Source organism: Zerene cesonia, chromosome 8 (assembly GCF_012273895.1).
Source record: "Zerene cesonia ecotype Mississippi chromosome 8, Zerene_cesonia_1.1, whole genome shotgun sequence".
Lineage (NCBI taxonomy): Eukaryota > Metazoa > Arthropoda > Insecta > Lepidoptera > Pieridae > Zerene > Zerene cesonia.
In genome coordinates this window covers 970,557-997,518 of record NC_052109.1, presented here as the reverse complement: position 1 = coordinate 997,518, position 26,962 = coordinate 970,557, and the positions used below count along the sequence as shown (strand labels likewise).

The following is a 26,962-nucleotide window of genomic DNA, read 5'->3' as shown; positions in this document are numbered from 1 at the left end:
TTTATATTTTCATACATAATGAATATAATTTTTACCGACTCATTAGCCACACAAAGGAAATTATTCAAACTGTTTTTGTCGCTGAACTGTTGAGAAAATATGTATTTATCTTTGTATAGTTTCATGCTATATGAGAAAGTGATATCATTAGATTTTACGAATGATTTCTCTGTCAGTAGTAACTTACAAATAAGTCACAAAAATATACTGTGAGGTGGGAGTTTATTTCTCAACTTTTTCGAAAGAAAACTTAATGTTGAAAAACATCGTAAGCATGTGATAGACAAATAAAATTCCCATGGCGTCACTCGCTAGCCGGGTAAAAGTAGTTAGTTAATGGTAGTAATTAGATAAGTTACAATTTGATAAATCTCCACACTTATTGGTTACTCCGTTCAACCAATTTTGAAATGTGTTTATATTCATGGAAAGTTGTAGTCCGTGGATATTAAAACATAACTGATTTTTTAACCCCCCTGTAGAAATTGTCCAGGGAGAGTTCCGAGAAAACCTAGAATGCAAGCGAACGAAGCGCATGCCGCGCTAGCTTTAAATAAACAAGATATTATTGCTTGAAATAAATTTTCATAAACTGTAGACATGTTTATTATCTCTTTGCTATAAGGCAATAAAGGCTCGATAGGACCTCATTGAAAATTCAATATCGTTGGCGGATAGAATAAACAGTGATGGGAAAATAAACCTTGTCCGCGAAATTAGATTTCAACAAACAATATTAAATAATACGTTGGCTAAATATTCGTTAGTTAAAACACTATATTATGATTGGTACATAATGGCAGCTTAGAAAACCAAATGGTAAAGAATTTACAATATCTTCATAACAGAAGGAATCGAGCCTATATTATAACCAGATAAAAATATTATCTATACCAATATAGTAACAAGGTAAAGTTTGTGAATTCGTGAGTTTGTGTTGTAGGGGAAACGATGAAAAAAAAAAAACTTTTGAAAATTAAAAGCCATTTTGTCTGCGAGTGTCACAGTGTATATTGTATTTATTTATTTGTTTTTATCAGCCCGAGGTGAGCCCAGACGAGCGGCTTATTATTATAAAGCGTATATACTTCTATCATGGCTTTTAAGAATTGCACAACAATAGTTCACAAACAACAATTTTTGTATGACCTTCAAGACATGTAACATCTCAGTCTCCCCATGACCACGCTCGCTGTAAAGTGTTCGAAACGTCGGGTTAGTAATATAATGAATAGTAATTTTTAAATGTATAATACTCGCTTAAAAACAAACACAAGAAAATACTAAGATATAAATTTTATAATATTTATTTAAGCTCCAAGACATTATTACTCATAAGAATTTCTACATTCAATGTTTTAGGATGAAAATAATGATGATTATACAAAAGTTTGTAATTACTACAGTATAGTATTATGTTATCTGTGGTCCTACTATTCTCATATTAAATATAATCACATCAAATTTGTGAAACAGAAACGCTTACAAAGTATTTTGTTCAACACATTACCATCGTGAAGTTGCCACAAGTCATCCTGCAGTTAAGAGCGTCATAACGTTCACGTCACAGACAAGGGTAGCGCCTTCGTAAAACGTTGAACAGCTGACGTTTCGCGACGCTAATGGCTGGGAGACATGTAGTCTGTGTCATGACTCGTCACTCATATAACGTTACTTTTTTTTCTAGTTATGAAAAAGTTGGTCTGAGTCACGTCTAATCATTGAAACAACCTCTGGATAACTAGAACTTCAAATGTTTCTTAAGCGCTGCTTTTTCGTAATAAATCGGGGGTTTTAGCTCCGACGCAAAATAGTTGTAAGTTGGACATCGATATCTGTCTGCGTGTGTTTCTGTATGTGGAGACATAACGTAACTCTAAAGCGTATGAAACGGTTTCGATGCTTTTTTCCTCATTAAATCTGAAGCTAAAGCTTCTTTCGTTGGTTTTTAGCTATGTGTGAAGTAAATCTGTCACAGATGCAGCCATCACATAATGTCAGATTAATCATTCAATTTAAAATTTTGAATGGCCGACATCACAAAATGGTCGGTCATTTTAAATTAAACAAAGTAGGTCGGGGGTTTGTCAAGTTTTAATTTAGTATCTTATATATAAAATTATCGTGTCACAATGTTAGTCTCTATACTTCTCCGAAACGGCTTGACCGATTCCTCTGAAATTTGGTAAGCATATTGGGTAGGTCTGAGAATCGGCTAACATCTATTTTTCACACCCCTCAATGATAAGAGTAAGGCAGAACAGCGTTTGCCGGGTGCAGCTAGTAATATATAAAATAATATTATACATGGGATAAAAAAAACATTTTCCTCGAAAGCGTTACCGTATAATAATATATTATTATTTCATAACATCAAATATCTAATCAACAGTAACACTTCACTTATACATTGTGTATATCAACTGGGTTTATTATCCCATTCCAGGGATTATCATACAACATCCTATAAACTGTTCCGGGTCTAACACATGGGTGTAGCTATTGAAAATTTTACGTCCATACCGAATTCCCTATTGACAGACGCCCGGGCGCTCCGCCAATAATGAGAGTGGAAATATAGGGTAAAACGTTGTGTTTACCATCGTAGGGTTTAACTTTTATATTTCACGGTTTACAATTCTTATAAATTGGCTTACGGGGTATTGTTTTAACATTGTATATAGGCTTAAAATGAATCATTTTGAACTGTCTTCATAAATTGAGGAGGGTATTCGAATGTATTTTTTGATTATGGTACCTTATTTTTAAATCTGGGTAAACCGATTTTTATGATTATTTTTTTATATGACAGCTGGTGCTTGCCATATGGTTCCATTTTAGTTTGATCTAGTTTCGACAAATTGAATGTGGTTTTGGTTTGTTTAAATCATTATTTAAGAAAAGGAGTTTTATAGTTAGTAAGAGTGAAATGATTTTTTAAGAAACCTAGTCATATTATTAACACGAAAGTTTGTAAGAATGTATGGACGTAAGGATGTATGTTTGTGCTTTGTAAAGAAAAAACGATTAAAGAGCTTTTGATGATATTTGGTAGTGATTATGTACCAGAATAACATACAAGATATAAAAATACTTGTACTTGTAATAAATTTTTTACTAAGCTTTTGTTATTTTTACTATTATTAAATAAATAAATAACTTTTTCTATCATTACATAATTTTTTATGAATAAGCTAATCAAAACTCTACTATAGTGAATTTATTTTTATAAGAATAACAGTCTAGCCTCAATACAAATGGACTATCTTTTGTAATGTTTATGAATATACTTTGTTGTATAAATACAGCACATATTATATCCAAATTAACAAGCTAGTCCACGCAATATAATATTTTGTAGCAAGAATATTGTAGTAGCGATATGAAAACAATTTCTAGTTATCTCGATGTACATCTTGGCTGACAGAGTAACAAACTTGCCAAATGGGTCAAAAGAATTCTTCAAATACAACTATTTTAGGACGCGTACCATTTTATAAATATGTTACTGAAACATGTCATGCTATTGAGGCTTTTTACTATTTGTTTGGTCTACTTTGGCTCGGCTATAACTTCTATATTCTTACGTCTGACTTTTCGTAATGTTATAAAAATAAATATCAGCTGATTTATTTATTTACTAAAACTCTTTATTGTATAATGCACACGTAGGAAAAAAAGTTGATTTACATAAGGAGTTAAAAAAATAATTTATGCGTGTTAACAACCACAAACTCAGTTAAATGTAGGCGGATTTAAGGTTACAAAATTTAATAGTTATTGTTTGAAAACTCTATTTGTTGAATAAGCATTTAATATTCAATGAAACTCTGTATGTTTTCACGACCTACGCAACGCCTACGTTCACTACGTAGCTGCTATATCGTCGTAGCCCCTGTGTAGCACGGCTACGCGGAATTTTTAAGCGTGGGAGGATAGGTGAATTACCGTTTTCGTCGTTAAAATGGAATTTTCATTTGTATGTATATACATATCGCGTATATTCTAACTTTTAATTAAATATTTTCTGGCAAATTATATTTTGTGAATAAATATTAATCGCGTTTCGTCTTTTATAATTCGTATCATTGAGGAGACTAATTATCCGTTTTCTTTTGTTTTTTTTTTTGTTTTTCCTTGGGTATTTTAAAGGATCAATCTATAGATGACAACTATCTTTTTCGTGAAACCGAGTCCCGAAGTCCAATCTATCTGACATTGTTACATTTATATAAGGAACTTCTAGAAACTCCTGTTTAGGTAGATTGTTGTTGCGTTCATACAACCCGCTTGGACATAAGTCACAACGCTCCAACCTACTAGATAATGATGGGCTTACTGGAATTGTACATATTCGCATTTGTAAACAAGCCCATCTTCATTCAATAAATGATATCAATCATGCTTAAGACATCTATGTGTGTGCTTTTTGGTGTATGTGTGTGTGAGTGTGTTATGGGATAGTGATATAAGCGTGACCCAATCTAAGCCAGGGCATGCTCTTATGTACTTTGGCTCTGGAAGATTGTCGCGTGATGTGGGCGTCAAATATAATGAATCGTGCTATGCAATGATATTCGTGACCTAACATTATTAACCTAGCGACGTGTTATTTGGACCTTGTGAAAGGATTTTGATAAAATGCTGAATAAAAAGCCATTATTTATAGAGCAGTTAATGGAGCCTAAGTGTTTCGTCTTTGAACGTATTTTGCAACAATTCATGGAAATACGAGTAGCTAATAATGTTGGCGACCTAATTTGTTTAACAGCTAAGAAATAAATGCCTGACTATATAATTTTCAGGAAAATTTTACATAAATGTAATAAACGAACCAATAAATTAACATATCTCCATTTGTTGATGATTAATCTGATTTTTTTTTCGGTTTCTAAACTTCAGATTTAGATCGTTTTCTGTAATCTGTAAATACAGAAAACGATTTAAATCTGAATCTAAAAATCTTGAATCTAAATACAAATATATAAACAAATATAGTTTTTTTTTCTGCTTGGTTCTTGTTACTCTGTCCAAATGATTTTGTAGTTGTGTTAGATATTATAATGATATGTTTCATACATTAAACTGATTGATTTATTTGATCCATTGTTAGTAATATAACTACATTGGTAGCAACTCGGAAATTCTGATTTTGAATCAAGACAGAAACATATAGAACCTTGAACACCCTATAAACCACACGTGCGAGGAGACCTTCCTTGAAATACAATAACCTTATTTTGTAATAGCCTTAGTCTATGCTATTGTTAACATCACAACATAAACTTGTACAATAATCCTTAGATTATAGCCAATATAACAATCATTCACTGTGCCGTTACGATCGTCATAAGTTCATTTATTACGGGAAATAAGGACAGTTAAAGTTTGCTAATAACTTAAATTGTCGTTATTAATAATGTGCTAAGGAATTCTTTCATAATATTACTTCTTTTATATTGAATAGTTTCGTTTAACATTTTTGATGGATTTGTTTTTGCACCTGAGTGAATTGGGAATCACGTAAAGAAGATTCTTGGATAACCTTACCTAGTCTGGTAGTGTTGCGTTTGTGAACTCCCACTGGACTCCGAGTTTTTTCCCAAGTTAAGAAATATCCTGATCACAGTTAATGGGAATAGAGTGGAAGAGCTTCAGTTTAAATTGTTTATATTTTTATTATTCGGAAGAGACCGTCTGTGAAGGAATGAATAATGACGTTATCATATGAATAATAACTATTTTATACATGACGAATGTTGCCTCAGTGCTTAGGAACTTGGACCAAAATCGAGGAGTCGAGGGTATATAATCATTACGATTAATATCTTAAACATAAATATAATAATATAATAATAATTTAACACAATTCAGCCGACATTCGTTTTTATTCTTTACATGTCTTGACGTTATACCCACCAGTTATTCTAATCATCATATATCATCCAAACATTTTCACTATTTCTTCTACGTTGTAATATGCAATTAATAATATGCTACTGTGTTGAGTACGGTAAGTGGGTGAGCCGGAGGCCGGTTGCCTTTTCCTCACCGTTCCCATTCCTCATTCCTCGTCCATTCCTTCTTTCCAGTCGTTAATCCTTTCCTTATCTGTAACCCATAAAGTGGGCGGCGCATTCGCTGACGCACTACCTCTGCAAATGTTCATGGGCAGTGGTGACTTACCATTAAACGAACCACCAGCAGTTGCCCGTTATGATATAAAAAAGTTGTATTATCATCGTAGTATCATGAATCACTCCGTTCCAGTCGTCTCGGGTGACCAACGCGAGCGGGGACGCGTGCGAGCGCCGCGACCCGTGCCAGCATGGCGGTGTCTGCATCAGCACGGACGATGGGCCCATCTGTGAGTGCCGCGATGGCGATTACGAGGGAGCATTTTGTGAACGAGGTACGTACAGGATTTTATGAATGGTTACACCGCTTACTGACAATATCCCTGATACTATTTTACCCTTTTGCATACATTGTCAAAAACCGAATTACTGTCTAATTAAAAGATAATCTACACTAATATTATAAAGAGGAAAACTTTATTTGTTTGGTTGTAATGAATAGGCTCAAAAACTACTGGACCGATTTTAAAAATTCTTTCACCATTCAAAAGCTACATTATCCACGAGTAACATAGACTATATATGTACCACGGGCGAAGCCGGGGCGAACAGCTAGTAATGAATAAATCCAATTGTGCTGGTTTATTTGAAATGTTTATGCGCATGCACATTATATGAAGTCTTTTTAAAATAACCGGTTTTGTGATATTAACTGTTGGTGATGTTTCGTTATTGATTAAGAAACAGCTAAGAGCATACGTCTGCAGGTTACAAACGTGGGTTCAATCTTTTGTCTAAATGAGAGAAAGCAATTCAAAAGTGGAATATAATGGGATATTGTATGTTAAGTTAATTCGCAGAATAATTTGTTGTTGTAATCTTCATTTAATTATACATATTAGTCAAGGTAGAAATATACATTTTTGTAAGAAAAGGGACGAGTAATTTATACCAAAGGCATGTACTTTTAGTTTTTTCATACATTAAGATAGGGCGAACTTTTCTTTTGCGCAACATAAAAAGTTTTCCTTTTATCTTTAAGTTCTTCTTGGATCTGTTACTTTTGCACGGGATTTACATTTCTTTTGACTTATTTGAAGCCGTGCTCGATGAAGGTGACAAAGACAATAGAAATACGTTTTAATTGTTAAAATGTTACTATTTTAATTTAAACTTTCGAGTCTTTCATATCTGAAGACCTCAGCTCTCGCCTGGGAGGGTACTGTATCCCCACAAAAGATCGACGTGAAATAGAATGCAGCATGCTACTGTGTTGTTTGTACTTGTGTGTGTGAGGAGCCGAAAGCCTGATCCTTTTCTTAACCTAGGAAGGATCAGACCTTCGCGTCGTCTATTCCTTTCTTCCCGTCTACGATATTTTTCTTATCTTTTACCACTTAAAAATATCGTTATAACCAAGTGTTGACCTTTTAAACTCAAATGTTTTATATGAATTACTAAATGTATTATTGATGAATAATGCTTTATTGTTTAACAACATTGCATTTTATTAAATGTATTTATTTTAGTTTCCTGAATGAAAATCTTATTGTCAAGTGGAGATGGAATTTGGTCTATAGTTTGAGGAGCTTAGGGGTTAAATTACAGTGTTTAATTGATTTTTGAAGATTTGAAATATATGTGCAGGCTTCTTGTAAACACAATACAAATTATTCTTGGTAGTTGAGGCTGTTGTTATGAAACTAGGCAACCGATATTTTTTGTATAAGCGAGTTTATTATATAGGTATATGAATAATATCATACATTAATCGAAATACATATTATGTACTTGAACAATTGAAGATCTTTATCATATACTTAAATATCCATTAGTTGGCATTTACATAATATTAAATCTAGTGAATGGACACTGATAATTTACTGAATAGACATTGGCTTCAAAAATTAGATTTACTAACCATAGAATACGATTTCCCTTACATTAAATTGTTTTAATATGGCTTGAAATAATTATAAAATACGTAGCAGCGTTCCGTTGACAATACTCCGATCGATAATTTAACGAGGATTTTACAACATTTTCAACTGGGTTTTACAGCTCATTTTTCCTAAGTCCTAGTTAAGTGCTCTCTTAGATCTGAGGTTGAGTGTGGCGTGATGTCGGACTATTACATTCACGGGTTTAGTGCGAAATGCACTGCTGACTTTAGTTAAATTGTTGAACATTTGCTATTCTATTTATGTATGTAAGAGTTCTTTTATTTTGCGAATTTAGTGCTTCATGTTCTGAGTGTCGTTTAGCAATTAATTGGTAGCAATTACGTGATGAATAAGGTTTGTTTTTTTTTTTGCCTATTTCTACATTCTTAAACACAAGTCATTCTACGTGAATTTTAATACCGCAATGGCGTATATGTCTTGTAATTATATTAATATTATATCGTCCAAGTTCAAGCTTTGATGAATTTATTGCATTGTCCTTAGCCTACAAAACTGCAAACTAAAAATATAAAGTAAAATAATTAATAAATAATACAAACAACTAGAAGCTAAGGTACATCTAAATTTCTATAATATCTATAAACAAAGGAATCCTCCATTAAAAACAAATGTTGTGATCGTACGTTCTACTTATTTTCTATTCCAATAACACGAATTTGACATTGACATTGACATGAGGTGGATTGTACAAAATACGAAGAACTTTATCGCAATAATAAATCAGAATTCCAGTAAATGTAAATAACATGAAATTCCAAGTATCAAAGCTAGTTTGTAGAACGATTCAAATGCGAAGGTCATTTAAATAGCCAGAAATATATTAACATCAATAAATGTGATTTAAAATCACGATGGTCGATTAAGTTTTCGTTTTTATCACAGCACTAAAAAATTATACTCAAAGAGCAATCGTAGTATGATTTAATGACCATGCGTAAACATTATTAAACAAGTATTAGAAGCCAATAAGCCTAATCCTTATTTTTATAAATGTTTTAAACAGAATTATTACACGTGTTTCTTGATCACCTATACTAAAATAAAGTCTAGTGGAAATTTTATGTTCAAACACTTATTGAAATCTCTTACTATTTGTCCTTAAAGTAAAAGCTTTAACCAGTAATTCAGTAGCGTTATATGACATATTTCCCACTGTAAACTATTATTTCACTCTGTGGCTAGGAAGCATTCACCCCTAACCTTTAACCTTGACATTTGAGCAGTCGTGCCATTTAATGACCTCTTAATAAAAATTATTGTAGGCAATTCTAAGCCGCAAACTTGATCATCTGTACCATTGAACTGTAAATGAGAAAATCTACACATAAAATAGCTTGAAAAACAATTTATAGAAGATGAGAAATTAACTTTAAATCCAATATTTTAATCATGGTATTTATTAATTATTTTGAATAAGAATATAACAAACAACCGTAACTTGCCTCTTGAAGGTCGCAGAAAATGGTGTAAAATAATAATGTATAATCTGTGGAAATCTATAGAACTAGCATGAAGCTCATCTTAAGAATCGTAGTCGAAATCGTTATCGTAGTCGTAATTTCTCCACATTCTATTGTATTCGATTCCCTACTTGGCTCTTCTATGTCACTATATATTCCTTTCTTTATTTAGAAATTAAAGATATTTTAATGGATTGTAAACGCGATTTATTCATTACGTTATTTAAACCGACATTTCGAACACTTCACGGCGAGCGTGATCAGGGGGTGACAGTCTCGTTAAAGTCTTTAATTTCCTCATTTCTTTGTCATCCTTTCTCATTCCGTTGAGACTCTACAGATGACAGCCAACACGTCCAAAACCCAATTCCAATTAAACCGCCAAGGCATTGGAGACACAGCTCATGGGAGATAATATTACCTAATCACTAGGATTCGTAGTGAAACACTGACGGCATAATATAATTACGAAAGTCCCCACATAATTTACAGTAACTCTGAAATCTCGCAAGATGATTAATCCCGGCGGCACAGGTAATTTTCTGAGCACATTAGTTGCACCTGCAGGCGTCACATGAGCCATACTCAGGCACATAACTCAAACCCACTATCAACTTAAATGAAACACGCTTAAACTTATGAAGGAGCCGCGTAGTTATGGGAGGTAACAACATTGCAACTCTTATTACGAAACTTCGCTTTATTCATTTCTTGTGGCTTCGGTTTGTTTACAAAAGATCATTTCTCTGGAAGCATTTTGCATGTATTTCACTAATGCGTTTGCTTTGCAGGTACGGAATTTATAAACACGCAATTTTTCTTCATACAGACTCTATCTGCATCTTGCTATATCGACACTTTTGACGGTAGTGATTTTTGGATGTACATGTGCGATTATACGGTAAAAATATGATTTATTATTTATTGAATTATTTATCTTTGCGCCTTAGCATTATCTATATATATATATATATATATATATATATATATATATATATATATATATATATATATATATATATATATATCAAAATTAATCCCTATTTCCCTTGGTCACGCCATCATGCGTGAACGGCTGGACCGATTTCAAAAATTCCTTTAACATTGGAAAGCTGCAATGACACTTAGTGACATATGCTATATATATATACAATAAAAGAATATTATAAGACAGAATATAACAAAAGAAAATTCGACTCAACTAGCGATAAGAACAAAAAGTTAGAAGTTCCATACGTTAGATACAACACAAAATTAAGATGATGATGATGAACAAATGTTGTTAATGAATTTATAAACTTATTATGAACTATATGAAGTATAGGGACTATTTTACTATAAAAAGCTAACTAAACGACTGCGAAAATAAAATTTATGTAAATTCACGTTACGTTGTACGCTACGTTATAAAAGCGTTTCTCCAATAATATTAAAACTACATTCAACAAAATCTACCTAACCATACAAAAAAGATCGAAAAATCCAAGTTTTACCGCAGCCCAATAAACGGCATTTCAACTAAATTTAACTGTAGAAAAGGTTAGAATGTTAACTTCGCCACCGTTCCATGAATTTCGATTCGTTTCCATTCAGAGGGCAATCTAGGAGGCTCCAGTTTGCGTACACGGCAGGATTATCGGCTTTTTCCACCGAAAGCGGGAAGGAATTTACTGCAGTGACGTTTTAGGTACGTGAGCGTTGCAACCGTTTTAATGGTTAGCTTTTTATTATAATGCCTTTTTAGTAATGCTGTTTATATATAGCTTGAAGGTATATTTTATTATCAAAGCTGTTGCGTAATATTGTGATAAAATAGGAATATTAATTACTTTTATTTTTGAAAGATAATTATGTTAATACTAGATGATCCGGCAAACGCTGCTCTGCCTTACTCTTATCATTTGATGTAACCGTTTCGGAGGAGTATGGTAACTAATATTGTAACACGAAAATTTTATATAGAGAAGAACAATAATTTATTATTTCTTTCTCATAATATGTTTTGACGTTTCACGTCGATTTTCCATTCCATATAATTACGAGAAAACTTAAAAATATCTCTTTATTTCGGCGGCATATTTGAAATATTTCAGAGAGACAAAAATTCTTAGTATATTAATAATTTTAAGATTATCATAAATGTTACATAAGGTAGTAATGAAAATATATATAAAATTAAAAAATACACCACAGGGAGAAATGAGAATTCATATACATTTTACATCACAATATTCCAATAGCCATTAACATATTTCAAATTTAATTTGTTCACACACTAAAATCAGGTTAATAGAATTAAAAATAGAATATAGTGTATAATCTACACATGCCGTCTAAAGCCTACACTCTTGCAAGTTCATCAACACAGCTAATTTTATATTTCCTCACCCCGCCTCCAAAGCAATAACGTTCGCGCCAAGTCATATTCGAAATTCGAATTTCCGTACGCCTACAGCCGCTCAGCGTTTCCGTGAGGTCGCGTAATGGCGGCGCAGGAAATGGCGCGAACATGACGCCCGGATACTTGTCCTGCATTCGCTTGGATCTGTCAATTTTGAAGTTAGAACGTTATTATTATATAAATAACGCCGAACGATAGCCGGCCTGCTCCAGTTCTACAAAAAAAAAATCTATCCATGTTTTGTAACGGTATTGCAGGTATATATCGCTTTTCTATTTAAATCAGCAGTTACTCGAAGATTATAGAATTAATTGTATGTTTAAACGTGCGAAGAATAATGCTAAGTTCACTCTTAGTGATACTCAATTGCAAACTGTACATTTGAAATATTAAGTCAGATCTTCTATCTTTACAGGATTCATATTAAATCAGTAGGATAAAACTAGTATAACTTTGGTCCTTATACCTAAGGAATAAAAAAATTAAACAAACATAATTGAGGTAAAAACGGCTGCATTAGTTGGGCATATGTAATAAAAATTAAAATTGGGGCTCATTCAATCAATAATTTAGATTCTAACATATCCTCAAATAAAAAAAATTGTGTTTGAAAATTCGTTGACGATGACGATTTAATTCGAGATGTTATTGCGGTCGGAATATTTCTTAAATCCTTTTGGAAATTTTTGATAGATATACGTATTTCAGCATGGTGGTGGAATATGGTGATTCAAAACTTTGTAGTAATGACTTCATTCGACTAATTTTGATAAATTTTCAATTGCTTGTTGAAGAGTTTGTTGTTTGGTTTCTCTTCCAAGAACTACTGAACCGATTTTAAAAAATCTTTCTTCGTTAAATTTGTACGTGATGCTGGGTCCTATAGGCCTAATTATTTGCACCGTGGGTGCAGCCAGGGTTATATGTGGAAGCAAAATTAATAGTGATTAGAAGTACTTTTTCATCTATTTAACTCGTCAAATAAAATCTCGTTCAATTTGATGACCTGGTGAATAGGATAACGACAATTTAAATATCGCTCAATTTAAAATCCAATTTATGTTCATCGTTTTGAAGCAAAACAGTGAAATTTAAATGTAAAAATTATATCATAAAGCATTGCATGAATAAACGGCGGACAAAAAATGCAAAGCCTATTAAAGCGATGTACATACGTTCAAGCAACCGTTATACAGAGCTTGTTTAACTGAAAATTCAATTTCGGATTGTGATATTATGCGCTCCGTTTTGACGTTTCAAAATGTTATTTATAGCTGACTATTTGAGGTATTTTTATGAATGGGATGCAATTTGACAGGTCATCGACCCTGTTAAATCTAGATGGTAATTAACAAATCATTTGTGCGCTTTCTTCATTATGTTTACACAGTTTTATGATTATAAACAGTTTAAAATGAAGCCTATCTATATATTTAATGAAAAAAACAATTGAATCAGGAGTAGAGTTTTTGTTTTCTATGATCTTATAAAATAATCCTTATTGTTAACTTGTTATTAATTACAGCGTTGCAACACACTGTTTTGTCTAGTTTACATATATATAAAGTAGATGATAATATTTTTGTTTGCTTAATATTACCAGTAGCTATTTTATTTCATATAATTTATAAGAGATAAACATCTGAATGTATAATTATAAATGGATTTCATTATATTTCACTGGTAGGTTTATCAAACTGATGCCACCATGAAAATTGATACCAAAAAGTTGACATCTTTATCATATCGTATTGAGATTAATTACAAGTCAATCATGCTTCAATATCGCGCGGTATAATAATTTGGCCACTATTCTGTGCAATGACACCACGTCCCAGGGGTAATAACGTGCACTTTGTCTGGTTAAATTCGGTTTGAAGTGGTTCGAATTGGTGCGAGCCGACGTTGGCCGGTGTTAACTGGATTTCGTGTTTTGTAGCGCTGTTGCATATATAAATTTCAGTGTACATTTATAATGTTATATCGTGTCGGTCGGGAATGGAAATTGTTTTTTGAAATGAAATCTTTTTTGTTGCACGCGGTAGTTGAATAATATATTGAAAACGGCACCCGCAGTTTTAATTGTATCCTCTTAAATGGTGTATATTATAAAAAGTATCGTTCTTGTTTGATTAATGTTTAATGTATTACTTAATTTGTATAATTAATAAATCATAATATTATTAATAAATATATTTAAAAAGTATTTTACAATAATTTTTATTCAGCTATAATTATCAATAAACATATACTTGAAATGATTATCCAATAACAATCAAAGAAGACAATTGGAAGAGTATTATTTAAGCTTCACGTCAATATTTCAAAGTCTAGACTGCCCAATCGAGGCAGAACTCTAAAAATAAAGTGTTCGAAGTGTTATAACGTCATTGTATGGAAAGCTAGATCAATAGACGGCTTTATTGCTTTCACCACAAGTCAATACGTGATTTTATCTACACAGCACATAAGGTTTTATATGTTTAGCTTTCTACACTTTCGCCCGCGATATTAGCGATATCGTGTTTTCATCCTATAAATTATCCATTCCCTTTTACTTTAAAATTTGAGGTTTTGAGACTAAGGTTAGTTCAGAGCATCTTCACGGTCACGTTTCTATGTACCTATCTATATTACAATTTATAGATCTGTTCAACTCCGTTCAGCTGTCAGCGTGTAGCGTAAAACATAGAACAAATTTTTAACTTTATTCTAAAAGTTAATTGTTGTCTAGTGAATACATAAAAAAATATTGTATGAAATGTGGTTCGTGGTAGTCGAGCACGCTTCGGCACGAATTGGGCCAGTTCGCACCGGGGAAGTACCACACCCCCACGGAAGACCGGCGTGAAATAGCATTCTGCTGTGTTTCGTTCGGTGAGTGGGGGAGCCGGAGGCCCATATCCTTTTCCTTACCCTTCCCAGTCCTTTCCTTTATTCCTATCGCCAATCCTTTCTTAATCCCTTCCGTCAAAAGTTCAAAAAGTCGGCAATCCATTTGTAGAGGCGTAAGGTCTGCAATGGACCTTAGCGCATGGGCGGTAGCGCTTACCATCAGGCGTCCCACCAGCTCCATTGCCGACTGTAACTTAAAAAGAAAAAAAAAATGTATGTGTATTTCACTTTTACATAAAAAGGTTGAACATTGGAATAAAATGTATTACTCTCAGATAATTTGTTGCATCTGATGTTATTTACATTTTAAGTGTTTTAAGAAAACAGGCATATAATAATAAAAACAATATTTTTCATCCTGACCATTGTTTAGAACATAGACACATAACTAATTATGGTCTATGCTATTGATCATAAGCTATTGAAAATAAGAAACGATAAGTGACAATTTTGTTAATTGAGGTTCACGTTCTGTGATATTATCTTAGATCTTTATCAAGTTAGAACAATTAGTGAGAACACAAGGAAAACATAATTATGTTGTTGTTGTTTTCTTCGTATCTATCCCAAGCGCCTTCTGTATTTTCGAGATATAGTATGATAATATAGTGTACGGAGGAGGAGGATGGTTTGTGTTGGTGTTATACATAATAACAACTGCATATTAAACGTAATTACCATTCAGTTAATTTTGTATTAAATATGATTTTATGGGAAAAATTGTTACGAAGCTTATTTGTGAGCCTGAATTGCCTTTGGTTATCATTATTGAGTTTAGAGGCTTAAGGTGTTCATATAACCTCATTCCGGGCTAAAATATTCACAGAGCCACACACTTTGAATATTTAAGAAATTAAGTCTATGAATATTTGATTATGTGTATACACCTATAATAAAATTGTTCCTCCGCATAGAACTTGTTCGTAATGCTACAAATATTTTATTAATATTCTACAATCGCTAATTTATACAGGATATCAGTAGAAAGGTAGGTTTTGCTAAGTATCTAAAGGCATTTAGAAATAAACAGAAAGCAAGAGAGATATACAAATAGTGAGGACGCTTAGGTCAGCCACTATTAGCAAAAGGACTAAGAATTTATCTAAATATGAGTCTGAATTCCTACCGGACACTCCACAGAGCTTCGCCTGCCATTCCTTTGTCAGCACCAACCTTTCAGATATCCGCAAAGGTATAAAAGGCAATAAGGTCGTGTTGTACGTGGAATATAAATACTTCAGCGCGTAAAGTTTGGTGCGCAAACTTAGGTCATTAATCAATTCCTTCACCCCAGGTGTTGCTTTTCCGATAAACTGCATGAAGTGAAATTCAATTAATTATATTAGTTGGCAATTCTTTAAGATTTCTTTTGTAAAGGAAGATGAAGTACATGATTAAAGGGGTTATTTAGTAATTTTTTATAACAAAAATTTCACCGGCATTCCTGAAGGGGGCCGTAGTACTCAAATTGTCAAAAGAGACCAAATAACAATAATATCCTAGAAAAGCCAAAGAGATAATTGGTTGAAATCCCACCAAGTTATTGAGTAACCAAACTAAAAACTTGTTTGCAAAAGAGCCTACAATTAACAGAGGTCATATAATGAATTCCCATATTAATTACACAAATAAATAATTGAGTAAACTAGACAAAACAAATGATATCATTTCAATAACCATGCTGTATTTATACAGTTGCCATTTAAATTACGTAAATAACTCTCAGAGCAGTTGTTAGTAAGCTAGAAAATGAATTTCATTGCAAATATTAAAGCATTCGTAAATGCGAAATAGTCTAAAACTTAAATCCACAATTTCAAACTAGATTGCTGTTAATGTTGAAGTTATAACGCAGCAAATTGTATTGCCGCTGGAGTAATTATTATCGAATGTTGTTTGATGTTGCAACACTAGCATAAACTCTGAATATGCATACTGTATATACACTTTTACCTTCGCTTACCACTAAGCCGCCAAATGTCGTCCGCCTTAAAACAGGATATTAGAACGGATAAACATACAAATTTTTACTTCTAATATGAGTGAGTGTGGTGTGTGTGATTGAGGTATTATTGAAATTATATTTGTGTATATTCGATCACTGACAATCGTAATGCAAACCCATAATGTTGTTCGACATTTGTAAATGTTTTTACCTTGAGTGCAAATTTTCACATTTTTTTCGAATGTTTGCACCCAAGTGAGTGAACCGGGTAAGAATATGATAATATAAGTAAATGATTATTATTTTATTAATTGATATTAGTATAGTCAGAATTTTCCCATAGTTAGTATCAAACCAACACCATCAACGGCTATAGTTTAATTTTACAACTGCACCAGCGTCAATGTAAAAGAGACCTTTTGCAGTAAGCCATAAGGTCGATACAGTAAACAGCAACATTATAGAACATGGGCCTATAAACTTCCCTTTTACAGATAAAGCTCCATCCGAAGCAACGTTCCGAGGGGCGGAGTTTCTCTCTTACGACCTGACGCAGACCGGCGGCGAACCCATCGTCAGCACGCAGGACGCTATCTCCCTGTACTTCAAGACGAGACAACCGAATGGATTATTGTTTTATACCGGTGAGTATAAAACAGGTTTTAAAGCAGATATTGAAATTAGTATACATTGTTGGTTCAAAATAGCCTATTTTTATGATAATGCTGTTTAGGAAAAATTTACAAATTGGGTTAGCACGCACTGAAGCCCACCCACATAGAAAATCGGCATGTAATAATAGCAATTTGGCCTGTTTCATTTTCCCCACCCTTCCCGGTCCGTTCCTTTATTTCTGTCATCAATACTTTTCTTATTCTTAACCCCCTTAAAACGGGTAACGAACACAGCAAATGATCATGGGCGGTGATCATCGCTTACCACCAGCTCTGTTGTCTACTATTACATAAAAAATTCTACAATTTTTTTTTCAAACTTAACACCTACAACTGTATGTCATTTTTTCAAACTATAATTAGAGTCTAATTCATATCAAATACCTTAAAAATATATTTCGAACAATAAACTCCAATGCCGAAACCAAAGCATCCGCATTCAAAGTGGCACTTTCTTTTTTCATACTTTAGGTCACGAAGCAGATTACCTAAACTTGGCGGTGCGAGATGGAGGGCTCTCCCTCACTATGGGGCTCGGTAACGGCAAACAAGAAATGCACATAAAGCCCTCCAAGACCAGGTTCGATGACCATCAGTGGCACAAGCTTACTGTGAGAAGAAAAATACAAGAGGTGAGATTAATGTTTGATAATTAGAAATTAATTCAAAAACTTAAGCATTTTCGTTTACGAATTTATTATGTTATCTTTTATTGATCAAACAAATTTGAAATTGTCACCTATTTCTGTCCATTAGAGATAAAAAACTCAAATTATGTATAAAAGGGCGTTACTTAGCTATCAAAAACCTATCCACGTATTGTATATTCTTACAAAATTTAAATGTATTTAATAAAATACATGATTATTAACATTTTGTTATTTATTACAATTGGAATGAGTATTGTTAATTATTAAATTTTTTATTCGCAGATAACACCTTTCACCAGTTTCTGTCGGGTAAGAATTTATACAATTAGTATAATACATAGTGTTAAATAGTATAATAGTGTATAATTATTATTATAAATACATAATTATATCTACGTACTATTATTATTGAGATAATTTTACACAGCACCATCTTGATTTGTCTAATATCTAGATAGAGCAACGTTATGTTTACTCTTGGCTGGTTTAATGATTTATAAAATACTAGCTTACCGTCAGCATTGTTGCCACGCGTGAAATTTCTGTGATAGAAATATTCTCTATCGTTCCTCAGGTCATCCAAGCTATTCACAAAATTTCTCGAAATCGGTTCAGTGGTTTAATATGGTTAGGTAGGTAGGTAATGGTTTAGTTCAATTTCAAATACTGAAATAATAGTAGAAAATAATAAATTTTGATACGCCATTAGATATACTATTTGCTTACCGTGCGAGTACTAAATTCATAAGTCACAGTTTAATATAACTCAACATGAAGCTCAGTTTACGGAGCGTGTTTGCCAACAAACAGCAAACATTAATCTCGAGTCCTCTAATTCGTCTTATCTCGGCATCCGATACGTTATATTCCTTAGCCTTTAGTTCGGAGTTATATTATTGCATGTGGAATAACGTTTACGAGAAAAACTTTGTATTTCTAAATGTTTTATGTATTCGTTTCTAACGTAACGTTACGTAACGTAACTATAACTTTACGCTGAGTATCATTCTCGATTTATAATATAAGAATATAATAATGTAATAAGAATGACATAATATAAGAATGTTTGATTTCGATCTTTAATACCTGATGTTCTCGATGTTTCTTTTGTTTGAGACTTATTAAGTGGTTTTCTTAAGAAATTAGGTATAATACCATTATTGTTGCCGACAATAGACTCTTTTCTTTCATATTCAAAAATCGTATTTATTGTTTTTTAAAAATCCCTTAAATAAAACAATTTGAAGCGTAGTTTCCATCTACGCCATTTAAAATACACGTTCATATTTCAAGAGCTATTTTCACTGAAGATGCTATCGTTTATCTTGTATGTTATAATAAATTCAGAAAATAAAGCGATGCACGCGACGTCGCTGCACAAGACCGATTGTATCGGTTCTGTATAAGTTATGTGTATTTGAAATCTATATTTGTTAGAGTAATTTCTGACTGAGCATGAAAGCTGTAACAAGAACACGGTCAGTTTGTTAAGCTTTTCATATTGGTTTATTTGCTAGATATTATTTGATGTGTATTTTTAACTCCCGATGCAAGATGCAGAAGAGGGGCGTTAAAAGTTTGACGTCGATGTGTGTGCATGTGTGAGTGTGTGTGACTAAAATGGATGTTTCGGTTTCGATGCATTTGTTTTTTCGTTTGTAAACCAGTTTCCTTGCGGTTCTTAACTATGTTTGATGGAAATCGATGAAAGATAGAATTTCCCGCCAAAATCCTGGTTTAAATATTTTTTTATGAATTTTCCCTATATGGGTATCAAATGGAAAAAAAAACTAGTAAAATACTATACACTATGTCAAACTTCAAATTTAAGATAAACGAAAGCCCAAAATGAGGTCGGTTTTTTTTTATTTAAATTCAATATTATTATTACATCTCTTCATATATGCTTGTTTGTCGCCGTAAAATGAGGTTTTTCTTAGTTTATTTAGATAAATATACAATTTAAATTAACCAAATATAACAATAATAAGTTCTAGTTCCTTAAGATAAATGTGAGCATTATTCGACTCCGAATTTAACGCGTGCGATGCCGCGGGAAAAAGAAAGTTTATGATATATAAATAATACAGCCCATATCTACATACAGGCTAGCCATAAATAACTTAAAACACTTTCACGAATTTAAGTAATGTTTTCGCGAATATATTGTCGCGGCGGTTAATGTTTCGCTACTGACTCGCTGTCTATTCAATAAATGATTCAATATGAAAAAAGTTTCTACCCGCAAAACTGCTTCGCGTTGTATCAATAATGTAACATGTGCTGTGAACTGTTTTACGAGATATATTTTAGGCGGAGCGCACTGCAGCGATGTGCCGCTGCGTTTCAAAATAATGTCTTACAAGTCATTTGTTTGCTGATTATTGATGTATATATAGATATAGACGCTCGTCCCGGCTCCGCCCGGATATCAAAATTTCTGTTTTATCCCAATGGAGCATTAATCGGGATAAAAAATTTCCATCACCCAAGTCAGCTCATACCCTATCTATATATCAAATTTCATCAAAATCCGTTCAGTAGTTTCAACGTGATTGACGGACCAACATCCAAACAAACAAACTTTCACATTTGTATATTAGTGCGATACCCGTGCTTTATTAAGTATTTAGTAATTTAAGAGCTGTGGTGGCTAAGTGGTGAGAACTTCGGACTTGAAATCGATAAGTCGGGGATTTGTTACCTATTGGTTGTAATTTAATAAATACTGCTATACATCTGCCATAAATTTATACGTTTTGATATTAAAATATATTTCATGAATAATACAGGCTGAAATATTAAGCCTGAGCTTGGAACTGGCCCCTAAACCTTTTAGAACCAAATCTCTTTAAATTTATGTCACTTTATCAGATAATGGTAATAAGCGATAATATATTTCCAAATTACTTTTGCCATATACAAAAATTTCTGCACAGCGTAGAGTTTCCGTATGACCTATTTAAATATTGCAATAAAAAGTATTATACATATTACATCAACATTATTATTCAAACATCTTTTATTTGATTTAAACTAAAGATTATAGTTGGTTATATCAAAATCAACTAATTTCAGTCTTAGATTTTAATCATAAAAATAAACGCTTTTTGCTTAGGTTGCTTAATACTTCCAAGGATTGATATCTTTAGGGATAACTCCGAATGTTCCATGAAAGGTTTCGAGGACGTATAAGCTCCTTTCAGCCCCCATTCGTAGATCTTTTCATCTCTTTCAAATGCTGTAACAATGAGCGAGATAGCATAATAGTTGAATGTATGGTATTGCTGAATAGTTAAATTATGAAGTGGATCGATGTATTGCTAAATTTATTAAATGCGAAACGTAAATTAATATATGTTATAGTTCGTGAGATATGTATTTAATGGCTAAAGTAAAATATTTAATTTGTGTCCCTTATTGAAAAGGATAGTTACTTATGAAGTCTTTGTTTAAAAATTCACCATTTTTTTTATTCTTTCGTCAAGTCTTTTATAACACGTAATTGAAGTAAAGGTACAATGTTTTCAATGTTATTTGCTGTCTTAAAAAATGTTCCTATCGACCGACTTCAAAAATAGGAGGAGGTAATCAATTAGCTCTAACAAGGCGTTATATTTAATTTCTACCATTACTATAACCTATTTGATCGTAAATAGCTATCTATGAGATTGTGATATAACCACACGGGTTTTAAACTTTCTTGCGTTTATTTATGAATCTTATGATTATTAGGCGTATATTTTGGAGGAAGACGTGTATTAATTGTGTCTGTTGAATTAAGATGGTGTTGTATAAAATATAAAAATAATAAAATCCAACGCACGCCCATCACCAGCTCATAATTATTGTACACAGGTATCAGCGGTAGTGGACGACGTGTACTCTGAGCACGCGCACGTGGCCGGCTCGTTCACGATGCTCGCGAGTTCGCGCGCCCACGTTGGCGGCTCGCTGAACACGCGCGCTCTGCCCGGCGCTCGAGTGCATACTAACTTCATTGGCTGTTTGAAAAAGGTAATGCGGGTTGTCCCTCTTTGTAGTCTCTATAAGGCAAGCCATACACGCTACGGTCTACCGTAGAGGTCATCTGTGCAGCTATGCCTGTGCAGGTTAACCAAACATTGGTAGCGTGTATGGGGACATTCCGGTGTACCGGAGCGGTCTTCAGTTCTTTTTGCGATGGCATCGAATGAGGACGATGACGCATAATGAGGTACACCGTACGGCGTCACTCGAAAGAATTGATTTTCGATCTTGCGCCGGTCGCCTGCGCAGGCTCAAAAAACTGCACAGGTCTATTCCCACACACATTCCGGTCTACCTGCGCAGGCATACTTGCTCAGGTGGACCTTTCCGGCAGACCGTAGCGTGTTTGGCTTGCCTAACCCTCTAATGAGGGGAGTTTGTAAATTTAATTAAATAAAAATACACGGTAAACTTTAGAAGAATATTGACAGCAGACTTTTATTGTGGTCGTGTATTAGAACGAGTGGACGTAATTAATTGACAGCTGTTTAGTTTCCCACATGCTTCAAGTAAGTTTAAGTAAAATTATATTGTAGCCAATTAAAAGGGTCGTTTATGGTAGATATACTTTGATCATTAATAATAACTCTATACACAACGATCCAGTAAAAGTCCACCCAGGGAGGAGTTTTCGTGTTTTTGCCTCTTGTAATCTTGCATATGTTATTTTTGCTCGATTCCGCCTGAAAGAGGGGTTGCGTTTTTCTTGTTTGTACTTTGTCATCTCGACGCTAAAGTAAGTACAAATAAGATTTGTTGATTCAAAAAATATCCTTGTTTCAAGGTTACAAGGAAAACCCGTTAAGGTTAACTTCTGATTTTTGAAAACCTAATTTTCTTCATATAGGGCAGTGTGTGAATTATGAAGTTATAATTGCATTATTATTAATTTATTGAGGTAGTTTGAGTTGAAATGAGTTAGGTAAAATTATTGGTAATCGGGAAACATCATAATTGCATTAAATCATATCATCAAATGATATCGAATCTTCGAGTCAACACACTCAAAGATCTGATATCAAATGCCGTTTTACATCATGACAGCATTTATATTAATTCCAAATTTCACCTCGCGCCAAAAGATCCTTGTGGCGCTATAACTATGAAATGCTAAACTATAATTTAAGAGGTTGCAGCAGAATAGTATGATTGGGTATCATTTTGCAACTTCTCAAATTGTTGTTCTACTTCGACTGGAGTAGTTTAGACTAAACATAACTTGGGAGTTGAATTTATCTTTAATTATTTAGTAGGATTCACAGCTCAGCATGAATTCATTTTGTGCTGGTCTCCAATAGCATTAGATATAGTTACTTATTCGTGAGGAATATATCAAAAAGAGGAATAAAATATACTGAAAAATGTCTGACTCGATATGACATCGAATAGCACGGCGAAATTAATTTAAATTAAGGTGTATACTCGTTTTCAATTTTCGCTTCACTGTTTTGACATACACGTTCAAAGCCGTAGATTGTAGTGCAATAACTTGAAAATACGATTTTTATTATTGGTCTGATGGTGATTGTATGTATGAAATATCTATATCATCAATATCATTGTTTTTTTCTACAGAACTTTATTATTATTTGCAATTGTAAAACTATTAAAATATTTAAAAGTGATGTTACTACTTCTTTATTTACATTTCTAATCTGGGTTGTCTGGGATCAGTTTTGGTTTTCACTTTCATAAAGTTTCTCTTCTTTCGAATAATGTATCCGATTTAATTAAAAAATCCGACTTTCATATCAAACGTTTCCAATTTGACTTCTTTAACAATCAAACCCATTATCGTCAGCATGACTGCCTTTGCCCAGGTGGAGTTCTCAGCGGACACGCTGCGCCTGAACCTCATAGACCTGGCGCGGACGGGCAGCAAGCTGATCACGGTGACGGGGCGCCTGGAGTACGCCTGCACTGCTACCGATTCAGCAGACCCCGTTACTTTTGCTACTAGAGACGCGCATCTGGTGAGTGGAGATGAAACTGTTTCATATTATTTACAAAGACAAGATACGGGTTATTTTTGTTGAGACATGACGAGACATTCAATATGTTTCTATACTTTCAAAGTATTTTTTTTTTGTATGTCATAGCGGGCAACTGGGCTGGTGGTTCACCTGATGGTAAGCGATCACCACCGCCCATGAGCATTCGCAGAGGTAGTGCCTCTGCGAAGGTGTTGTCCGCTTTTAAGGGGTAAAGGAAAAGGAAAGGATTAACGACTGGAAAGAAGGAATGGACTGGGACGGGTGAGGAAAAGGAAATGGGCCTCCGGCTCCTCCACTCACCGTACGAAACACAGTGGCATGCCACTATTTCACGCCGGTTTTCTGTGGGGGTGTGGTACTTCCCCGGTGCGAGCTGGCCCAATTCGTGCCGAAGCGTGCTCGATTCCCACAACAAGTACGGGATATTCCGTGTATGTTATGTTATGTTAGTGTTTGCAAGCTTTTTAAAACAAAAATCTTTAAACCTGATGACCTGACCATTATTATGATGATGAAGTATTCAATGAAAAATAAATTCTCGCTTGTCATATCAATAAGTTTTAAATGAGAAATAAATTTTCGGTGTTCATATGAACTACGTATCTATCTACCGCAATAACATTAACTTGGTCGATACAATTTGCTAAATGGGAATCAGTGTGCCACTTTCAGTCAACAAATCAGCTTTGCGAGGCGTCAATTGTGTTTTAATTGCTTTTATTATAAAAGGCTTACAATGCCTTGATATCGCTTGGGTTTATTCTTTTGTGACATCAGATTCGGTCAGTTGATATTGCGATACGTGTATTGGCAGTTATTTTCCATAAAAGTTGTGTTTAAATTAATTGGATCTTTATATCGTGATTCAATCAATAACGGCATCTACTTCTTAATTTTGCTTACGGTTTAAATTTCTTTATCAATATTTTAGTACGTTAAACTATTCATATTTTATAGAGAATTAAATTAACCGAAGGACGTAAGTTACTTGGTCACTATTTAGTAATCTGTGGTGTATTCGTTTTGGTTTAATAAATTTCAAAAACACCTCACTCAAATGTTTTATGCTTTACCCATATGTATCTCAACAGTCATGCTTCTGTGAACTTCTACAAAGAACAACAAAGGTATCATCTAACAATAACAAGCCCAGCTCGTACTATAAATAGACTTGACCCAATTTAATCCTCATCTCATTTGCCATTTGCCACAATAACCCACCACACCTCATTAGTTGACAATGCTCCATCAGACTGAGCACCAATTAAAAACGGTCGCGAAAAATCTATAACCCGACCCATTAGAGGAAACCGGCGCTGTAACGAGGGTCCTTGATACGCCGGACTCTCGAATTTGGTCGAGTGTTCCCTCTATCTGATTAGATCGGAAGTCGGAACTGACTTGATTCGATTTGTGAGCGCTTTGCAGTAATGGCAAAATGTTGTTTATTCGATTTTGGCAGGCCCTTTGGTTGAGTGACGGTGTTGTAAATGTTCTTGCTTTTTAATTTATTTTAGCTTACATATATATGTATTCGGTATTAACTTGTAGTTATACTTATTGCTTAAATAATAAGTATCACTTCACTTGTTTGATAAAATCTAATCTTTCATATACCTCATTCATTTTAAATTGCTATACTAGTTAAGAAAATATCAAATATCAATAGGGGTTAAGAAATAAGCATTCATGCATATTGCATTTGTAATTCTGAAACATAATATAACATATTAAAATATAAAAAATAATATTTTTTTCACCGCCGTCTATATTTTGTAATATTGTTACAAACGATAAAATAGGCACGCAGTTAATGGCCGGAAAATTAATTTGATGATTTAGTTGTGATTGATGTCTAGGGAATATCTACTAATTTACCGAAATTACTAAAATTACATAGCACATATTTAAAATTATTTTTAATGACCACAAACATTAACTTGATGTTATTTAAAGTTGAATTAAGCCAAAAATAACATGATATTAACATGCTATCTTGTTGACATTATAACATTATAGAACTTCCATTACAATCTATGTAGGTGGTGAGATTAATAATATAAACTCGTACAGTTAAACAATTAAACCGGTCTTTAAAAGTGGGTCAAAATCAATAATATATACTTATATGATAAAGTAGAAGTTACAGATGAAGCTTAAAAAAAAATTATTAAAATACCGACATAATCATTATTTTGATAACCGATTTGGTGAAAAATTTTAAAAGACGAAATTTAGAAGAAATAGTAGGTACAGTAGAATATCAATCCTACTCATTAGAGTAGTATGAAATTATATCAAGAGATATATTGATAAATAAATACAGCTTAGTAAAATTACAAAAGCCACGACTAATGTTATGATCGATAAAATGAGTGTAATAAATAAATGAAAACTGAAGTTATATAAAACGCCACAGTAATTATAGTAATTGCTGAATACCACGGCCGATATCGCTGGAATATATCGAAATGTACTGATTTGTATCGTGATAACAGTTATTTCAAATTGTGTTGGGACGTGTCCTTTCGCTTAAAGCTTATGCTCTTTAACTGGTTGTTATTTGGAAATCTAATAATTTACCAAATATATGTTTAACTTTAGAATATGAAGTGGCAATTAAAGTTCAGCATATACAGATACAAGTTGTCCTTTTTTAGTGGTATGTAATAGGACTCTAAAATATAAGTAGCTCGTCATAGGAGGAATTAGACCTCGATGTACCTTGTCTAGTGGTTAGAAAATTAATATTCCAACTTTGATTTCGATTCCCGTGAAAACTACAAATCTTCAGATTGGTAACAAAAATAAATGTTCTAAATTGATACCATTCTTACTTATTTTTCAAGCAATTTTTTTTTTTTTTTTTTTTT

General features: G+C 33.2%; 1 protein-coding gene across 5 annotated transcripts in view; it reads left to right on the top strand.

Moving 5' to 3' along the window:
* The window catches only part of LOC119828553 (neurexin-1), a 91,850-nt gene that overhangs the window by 48,147 nt on the left and 16,741 nt on the right, over positions 1 to 26,962 (top strand). For all 5 annotated transcript variants that reach the window (XM_038350741.1, XM_038350739.1, XM_038350740.1 and 2 more), the window contains exons 5-10: positions 6,271 to 6,412; positions 17,237 to 17,386; positions 17,888 to 18,048; positions 18,349 to 18,375; positions 21,925 to 22,083; positions 23,916 to 24,068. In XM_038350741.1, coding sequence (XP_038206669.1) covers positions 6,271 to 6,412; positions 17,237 to 17,386; positions 17,888 to 18,048; positions 18,349 to 18,375; positions 21,925 to 22,083; positions 23,916 to 24,068 — 792 coding nt within the window. The remainder of the gene's footprint in view (positions 1 to 6,270; positions 6,413 to 17,236; positions 17,387 to 17,887; positions 18,049 to 18,348; positions 18,376 to 21,924; positions 22,084 to 23,915; positions 24,069 to 26,962) is intronic.